The sequence below is a fragment of the Panicum virgatum genome, chromosome 9N (assembly GCF_016808335.1).
Source record: "Panicum virgatum strain AP13 chromosome 9N, P.virgatum_v5, whole genome shotgun sequence".
Classification (NCBI taxonomy): domain Eukaryota; kingdom Viridiplantae; phylum Streptophyta; class Magnoliopsida; order Poales; family Poaceae; genus Panicum; species Panicum virgatum.
Window position 1 is genome coordinate 28,362,699 of NC_053153.1, and position 8,387 is coordinate 28,371,085.

Genomic DNA, 8,387 nt, shown 5'->3' on the forward strand with positions numbered 1-8,387 from the left:
CATATTTTCCCTATCGTGACAAAATCCAGACTTGCCGCATTCCAGTGAACAAGAACCTTATAATTATTGTACTCCCTCCGTATTTCTTTACTTGTCGTTAGGACAAAAAAATTTAGTTCATTTTAGTGTAAATTTGTTGTCTGAAACAACAACTAAAAGGATACGGAGGGAGTACCCATTTGTGATCTAATTAAGAGAAGTGATGATCCCATTATGGATTCGCATTCCTTGCATTGTGAACAGCAGCTGGATCGTGCGCGTAGCACGACGAAGTAAATGTACATGTAACAATCGTATGTATGTATTTATGTATGTATGTATACATGCGTTGTACAGTTGATACGAGCCGGCCGGTGCCCAATGCCCCAAACCTTCCACTTTGGTTCTCGACGGGCCAAATGCAAATTCTATGCTCTACTACTTGCTCTATATAGCATGATGCATCTCTGGCAGCGGCTGCCGGGGGTGGGGGCAGCATCCCTCTGTGCCTCGTCATGCGGCTACACGAGCTGTCCAACCATGGCGAGCGAGACCAGCAACAGCAGCTGCAGAGGACGCCGTGACGAAAAAGAGCCTGCAACAGGTTACAGGTACACATATAGGGGATCATCAGCGCGGATCTGCAAACCGGCCGGCAAGTAAGTCCAGGCGCAGCTGTGCATTGCCTTTTGGGCCGGTGGGAGGAGGAGCGGACGAGTCGTGATTACCAGATGGCGGCGCGGTCGACGGCGCCGGGGCCGGCGGCGGCGCGAGCAGCTTCGAGCAGTCCATGCCGAAGACACCTGCTCTTGCAAGTTCAGGGCTTGAGGATCATATCTATGGACGAGTGCAGCTAGCTAGCTAGCTTATATACACGTACAGTTCTTGACGCAGGGGAAGGCGGTGAGGTTGAGGAAGTTGACGTAGCCCTGCTCGCACACGCAGCTGTAGCTCAAGCCCTCGCCCCGCTTGCACTCTCCCGGGCCGCAGTTGATGGCCACGCACGCTGCACGCCAAGGATCGACAGGCAACAAGAGTGGTCAGCATCGTACCACTCGGATACTCTCGTCGATGGATGGGCTGCTGGCTGGCTGGCTACTCACGGTCCGTGAGGGGTATGCCCTTGGGAATCAGGCTGATGTTGTAGCAGGCCGCGTCGAAGTGGCAGTCGGGGATGATGCAGGGCGCGAAGGGGAACGGGGGCAGGTTGAAGAGCGTCGGCTGCGACCACCCGGCGTCGCAGGTGCAGTTGTACGAGGTGGTAAACAAGGGGAGCGGCACCCCCGGCATCTCGCTGCAGGTGCCCCTGCCGCACTTGGCGGTGTCGCAGATCGTCTGGCCGTCGCCCGCGGCGACCTCTGCGCACGTGATGAGCACAGACAGGAGCAGCGCCGCCGCAGGCATCCTCACCGGCACCGGCACCATCATCCGGGCCTCGCGGGGCGCTCCGGTCGGTGCTGCTGCTTCCAAGTGACGATGGATGCGCGCGCGCACGAAGGCCCCCCGCGAGCCGGCCGGCTGGATGGAGATGTATATATAATATATGTAGCTGCGTGTGCGTCGTCGCTGCCTCGGGCGGAACGACAGCCGAGATGCGGCGCCGATCGCCGCCGAGCTCGGAGGTGGCGAGGCAGCCCGCGCGGACCTGTTTGTTTCTTTCTTCTCGCCGTCCCTAAGTTTTATCACCTCAGAGCGCAAACTGGTTTGTCCGCGTCGTTGGCTGCTTTGGGAACCGTCTGTTTTGGACGCAAGCAGAGAAATGGTCGCTTGTCTTTATAAAAGCACATATGTTAGAATGTAAGGGCGTGTTTAGTTCGTGAATCTTTTGGATTCGGCTACTGTAGCATTTTTTAGACTAATTAGACTCAAAAGATTCATCTCATCATTTATAGCTAAATTATGCAATTGGTTATTTTTTAAACTATATTTAATATTTTATGCATGTGTCCAAAAATTCGATGTGATGAAAAATCTTGAAATTTTTTAGGAACTAAACATGGCCTAAGTATGTAACTATTAGGCATGTTAGCCACCAATCAAGAAATGCATTACTGTAGGCACGCTTTGTAAATAACAAAATAACAAAAAGTATAAAAAAGTACTAAATATTTCTTAATGAAAAAATATAGCAGGGATTAAGGTCTTCAAGTTAAACGAGCTGAGTGTTGTTTAACTTTTTTGAACATGGGCTGGGGTTAAATATAGCTAAAACCAGACCTCATGGGCCTAATAAAACGGAAATTAGCCAGCCTTCAGCAGGCAAAGCCAGCAGGGTACAACCAGCGCCGGCCCAACGAATGGGCAGATGGCACAGAGACCCAAGCGGGCCAATGATGGGACACGCGGCGCACCCCGACCCATGCCAAACCCATGGATCGGGGCACTTTTTCACATTTTTATATTTTAAAAAAATAAAATTTTAAAAATATATGCCAAATAGGAAAATTTTCAAAAATGGGACAGGGTGGCTGTCGCCCACTGGATGGGCGACATGACCTAAATGTAAAAAAAATTTACATTTAAGTCCTGGCGCCCAGGGCGCATTAAACAGTGAACTTGTAAAATTGATATAAAATTGTACAAAAATAAAAAAAATACAAACTCAACTGTTCTGGATTCTAAGAAACGAAATCTACAACTTTTGTTACAAAAAGTTTTTCATTTGATCAATGTATCTTGCTCTATTTTAAATACCAGTTTAATGCACTTTTATTTAAATCTCAAGATACATCCTTTGTATGCATGTTATCTTTGGCCAGAGTGTTGCATATGGTGAGCATAGACTTGTACAAAATTGGTAGGCCCAGAAAACATTTCTAGAATAAGTTTTTAAATTAGATCTTGCAATATGTCTAGTTTAAATGAGTTATTTATCCATATTGCTATACAGTGTATTAGAAGCCATAACTTTTGCAGTACCATTATTTTGTTTCCTAAGAGCTATAAAAAATGTTTGGTAAATTTTAGATAAGCACAACTAGACCAAATGAATTATTTCAGATTTTTCTTGGTACAAAATTTTTTTTTATTGATTTAGATACATTGATCAAATGAAAAACTTTATGTAACAAAAGTTGTAGATCTTGTTTCATAGAATCCAGAACAGTTAATTTTGTATTTTTCCGATTTTTCTACGATTTTATATCGATTTTACAAGTTCACTGTTTAATGCGCCCTAGGCGCCAGGACCTAAATGTAAATTCTTTTTTACATTTAGGTCCTGTCGCCCATCCAGTGGGCGACAGGCACCCTGTCGCCCATTAGGGGGCGACAGGCACCCATTTTTGAAAATTTACCTATTCGACATATATTTTTGAATTTTTTTTTTAATATAAAAATGAAAAAGGTCCTGGATCGGGGAGATCAGCACTGACCCAAACACGATCCGGCCCCATATGCCCCTCGGGAGCGCTCGAGGGAGCATCAATAGCGCCGAACAGACTGCTTACAACTAGGCCTGATCAAATCTTGGACCGGGCCGGGTTCAGGTCGGGCTGAATGAAACTCGACATGTTTTTCTATTGGCCTGAACCCGACCCGACTCGAGCCTCTGGCTCGAAATTTTGGCCCGTGCCCGCCCGACGTCTGGCCCGACGGCCCGTGGGCCAGCCTGTGGCCCGAAAATATTCGGATCAGATCTTGGAAGGTCTCCGCCGGCGCCTAGCTTCTGCATCGCTGAGCTGCCTGGCCATTGCTCTGCCTTGCCGCTGCGTCGCCTGGCTGCCGCGCAACCGCGCCACCACACCGCCTGGCAGTGTTGCCGCGCCCCTGCGAGCCATCGCACCGCCTGGCCACTGCGCCGCCGCGAGCCGTCGCACCGCTAGCCGCCGCGAGCACCGATCATCGCACCGGCAGCTTGCGAGGACGCGCTCGGCACCTCTGGAGGACCGTGCACACTGCAGAGGAATCATGGGGGGTAGGGAATCGGTGGGTAGGTAGGGACAGGGAGGGGTGGGGCGGAGTCCAAAGAGGAGGGTGCAGCATGTGCGCTCATTGTCTGGCGGCTGGGCTGGAATGAGGATGCTTAGGGTTGGTTGGTTAGATAGGTATTTATAGGGTTTGTTGTTGGGCTGGGCCATTGAAATTTGATAGGATGCACAGAATCATGATTTTTTCGGGTCGTCGGGCCAGCCTGTGGGCTAAAATTGCGGCCCGAGCCCGACCCGAAGTTCTGCTCGGGTAAAAAATATTGGCTCATGCCCGGCCCATGCATTTTTCGAATTGGGTCGGGTATTTTTCGGGCGGGTCGGTTCGGGTTCGTTGGGTCGGGCGGCCCATGATCAGGTATACTTACTACACATATTAAAAAGTAAGTAAATATTTTTGGGTTTTCTAAGATTTGAAAATTTTTATTTGATTTTAGTTATGCAAATTTTTATGAATTTTTTAGGTTTAGCAAATTTTTACGGATTTTCTAGGTTTTGCAAATTTTTATTTTGTTTCATGCAAGTTTATGAAAGCGGTAAAGATAGAGTTTGATACAAGTTACCTCTCGTGGGGGTCCTCCCCCAAACTAGCTTCAGGCTCTCTGCTGTTGGTTGGGATTAAACTCAGCCCAACAGTAGTAAACCCTTCACTCCTCCTGTAGCTGCAACTGTCGCTGCTCCATGTTGCGGATCCTCTCGCCTGTGTGTCGCTGCCAGTCCTGAGTGGACTGGATGTGCTGGCACAGCGACTCGTCGATGTTGTTGGAGAGGACGTTCAGCTCAGCCAGCTGTGAAGAGAGTTGAAACCTCTGGATGAAGCTGAATGTCGGGCGGTGGGTAGAATCCCACTAGAGCTGGAACTGGTGGATCGGCGCCCTGGGACCTGCCGTGCCCACTCACTGGAGCTCGCACTTTGCCACGTCGAACCACCAGCCTCTTGTTGATGTGAAGGCTGTGGTTGTGGCTGCTGCATTTCTTCCCTTCTGGCCCTGCTTCTCGTAATCCTGCCTGGTAAACTAGAAACACTATGCCGACGGGCTACCTCTTGTGGAATAAGAGGTGTGGTTAGCGAACGGCAGTTACACAAATGATACTCCACGTTTGGCAACAGAATTTTATTTGAATAACTTAAGGAAAATAAAATCATGGAATCATTCGGACCTTTCTTGAGTACGTTGCCTTGAACCAAATAAAACTCATCGATCAAGACATGGTCATCCTCAATGAAAGGAACAGGGTTCCCCTCTAAGATGCCCATATTTGATATGATGTGTGTAACCAAAGAAGTGCACTCAATAGGACCCGTCATCCTGAAATTTGTAAGCCATTGCTTAACCATTGCTTTTGCAGGGGAGACTCGGATCTTGTTGACCATGGCGTATAATATTTTCAACTCACCGTTCCGCATTGGTCGTGGATCATCTCTTGGAAAGAGAGTGATAGCCACCCCTTGTGCATTAAACGAAGAGTCAGATTCTGAATGTCATTGCACCGAGGTGCAAACTTGCCATGAACAACCCGAAATCAATCCCCAAAACTCGTGTCGATCAAAACCGTGGCAAGATTTTGTCAAGGGAAACTGGCAAATGGTCACTAAAACCAAGGAGTTGGCTGAAATCTCGCCAATTATAATAGTATTCGTTCCCAAAGATTTGGAAATGAACACCATTAGCCTCCTCCCGTATGGTGCAAAGAAACTAGATGGTGAGGAGACGAGAACCTTTCTACTCAACGGGCAAAAAGTCATCCCATCCAACCGCATGCCAAACATTAGCGAAGTCAATGTCCATACATGTTTTCTCGAGGAGGTCTGGGTCGAAGGCTTTGTATGACCAAAGCTCCGATGCTTGATCATGGCGTAGGCTTGACGTTCGCGATCACTTCGCAAGTCGAGGTACGGTGTGTTGTCCTCATCAATCTCCATGTCCTCGGCTTGCAGTTCTGCAGCTTGCTCCTCCATTGATTCGTCTTGTTCGTCATGCTCATAGTCCATCGTTGTCGGTGTTGGTGTAGATTTGGGAGAATGACGGGAGCTCGACCCACCCCGTGAATGGGATGAGCTTGACCCCGTCATCTTCTTGAATGCTCCGGAAATCTTCCGTCCTACACCCTTTATGCTTGCAACAAGAACGAACGAGAACAAACCAAGAACAACTCGGTTCGGGTTACGTTAGTAAAACAAAAATGAAACTCTTACCCGAAAGTTGTTCCTCCAAGTGTGTGGTTGTTCTCGCAGCAATGAAATAAGAGAGAGAGAGAGAGAGAGAGAGAGAGAGAGATTTCTTGAAATCAAAATAGAGCCAAAATCCAATGAAAACCCGATCAAGAATTTGTGAGAGGGAGTGAGAGTGAGAGAGTGAGCATGAGAGCTTCACACCCCTTCTCGGCTTCTATTTAAAGGAAATCTGCATCATGCACCAGTGGGAGTCAAGGCCTCAACGGCTAAGTAGCCATTGGAGAAAGTGGGTCCGAGGACTGTTACCCCTGGGCCAACCGACCTGTGGGGTCGGCCGGCCCTAGGGTGGGTCCACTGACTCCCCCCTTTGGCCAGGTGCTCCTCCAATGGTCATATGATTTGAAATTTTGATGCATGTCCAGAACTTTACTCGAAAAGATGTTCAAATTAATTTTTTCAAAGGATTTTGAAACTCAGAAAATATTTTTGGTATTTTTTTGTAAAAGGGAAACGTGCTAGAAAAATTCCAGCATGGATAGAAATATTTTTGTGCTTTTGTTTTTAAATCATGCAGTGGAGAAAATTAAAAAAGGTGGAAAAACCAAATGGCGGAAAGTAAATATGAGGTAAGTACCATTTACCTATGGCGAGGACGCGTCGTTTAGAGTCCGACGTGCAAGACCCTTCTTCGGAGTTGTTTACCAATGTTCGGCTTGTCCTGGAGAATTTGACGAAGCCGTACTCTCGACCCTCTGCCACACCTTCTTCTTTGATCTTCTTCTTCTTCTGGATGTGGTCGGCTGTGGTTCCGGCTGGGGGAGTGGTTCACCCTAGAGTGCTTTCCCTTCACTGTCCTGGTGGATTAGGAAGCACTGCTCTTCCCTATGTTTGAATTTGAAGAACATATCCTCCTTATCGACATGAAATCGGATTTCTCCTTTTCCTACGTCGATCCTTGCCTTGGCGGCCCTCAAGAATGGTCGCCCAAGTATGAGGTGCATTCTGAGGTCACCCTCCATGTCCATTACCGTAAATTTGGCAAGGATGAAGGAACCATTAACTCGTACGAGCATATTTTTGACTACCCCCTCAGGGTATCCAGTTGTTGAATCTGCAAGCTGCACGAGCATAGACGTTGGGGAATGAGCTGGGTAATGAAGTTCTTCGAAGATTACCTTGGGCATTATATTTATACTTGACCCCAGATCACAAAGGCATTGCCCGTAGTGTTTGTCGTAGATCGAGCAGCTGATCATGGGGACCCCTGGATCTTCCTGCACTGCTGCCACTAGGACATCCCAGGTAGGGTTGAAAATGGTCGAGATTGGTCGGGATAACCCCGTTACCATTTTCACTTTTACATTTGAATACGAAAACGATATCGAAAACGAACAAGTCGAACACGAATACGAATACGAATACGGAGTCACGGTATATCGAAAACGATCCAATTCGAATGGAAATATTTCAAAAACGAACGGTCTACGAAAAGGCAAAATGAAAACACTAACCCTGTACGATCGTGCCCAATCATCCGACAAAGTTGACATGCGTACATGAAAACACATAGACAAATAATAATAGCACAAATATTTGTAAACATGATAATAATTAACAACCTCACATGAAAACACATAGACAAATAATAATAGCACAAATATTTGTAAACATGATAATATTTAATTGCCGAATAAGAACAAAAATAAAAAGAGTTTCAAGTTTCAACATCTATCCTGGCCACCACATGCTCGATTGCTCATCGTCTCATGCCGCCGCAGCACAAAAGGCATCAGACTCGGTTTCACACTCCATCTTTTTAATGAGCTCACCCCAATTGAGCTCTTCGCTGGATCGGAGTCGGGGGACTACAACTTCCCTCCCACGAATAAAAAAAAAGATCACCACCACCACCACCATTTCAGCCATGGACATGGTGGAGCACCAGCTTCTGCACTTCTCGCCGCAGGAGCACTTCATGGCCAGCCCGGGCTTCTGCCGTGGACAGCAGCCATCCCGCGCATTACCAGACCGGCAAGCAATGGCGAGTGGGAGACAGGGGGCGGGGCACTCGGCCGTCTTAGGGAGGATAGGAGGAGGGGCCGTCTCAGGGAGGATCGCCGGCCGTCTCAGGGAAGTTCAGAGGAGGGGGCGGCGGCGCCCGAGAGGCACCAGGCAGGGAGACGGCTCGCAAGGGACCAGGGACTGGAGGGAGTCGGGGGCGTGGGGTGAGCAAGTCCTTTACCCTAGATCGATTTGGGCTGGCCCCTCAAGGCCTAAAGGGACGTGGGTTTGGGCTATAAAAAATG

The 8,387-nt window shown here is 48.0% G+C and overlaps 1 protein-coding gene across 5 annotated transcripts; it reads right to left on the reverse strand.

Annotated features, from left to right (window-relative positions):
- Positions 1-283: 283 nt before the first annotated feature.
- LOC120693267 lies at positions 284-6,170 on the reverse strand. Of its 5 annotated transcripts, XM_039976680.1 has the most exons (7): positions 5,698-6,170; positions 5,304-5,354; positions 4,469-5,215; positions 1,083-1,715; positions 860-985; positions 708-782; positions 284-574 (listed from the first exon to the last, which is right to left on the reverse strand). In XM_039976680.1, the coding sequence occupies exons 4-7, from the start codon at positions 1,405-1,407 to the stop codon at positions 501-503; spliced, it is 600 nt and encodes a 199-aa protein (XP_039832614.1). In that variant the 5' UTR covers positions 1,408-1,715; positions 4,469-5,215; positions 5,304-5,354; positions 5,698-6,170; the 3' UTR covers positions 284-500. The 5 variants fall into 5 exon arrangements, with proteins under 5 accessions (XP_039832614.1, XP_039832613.1, XP_039832616.1 ...); XM_039976679.1 differs by having other exon boundaries at positions 5,304-6,170; XM_039976682.1 differs by having other exon boundaries at positions 4,469-4,943; positions 5,067-6,170.
- Positions 6,171-8,387: the final 2,217 nt, after the last annotated feature.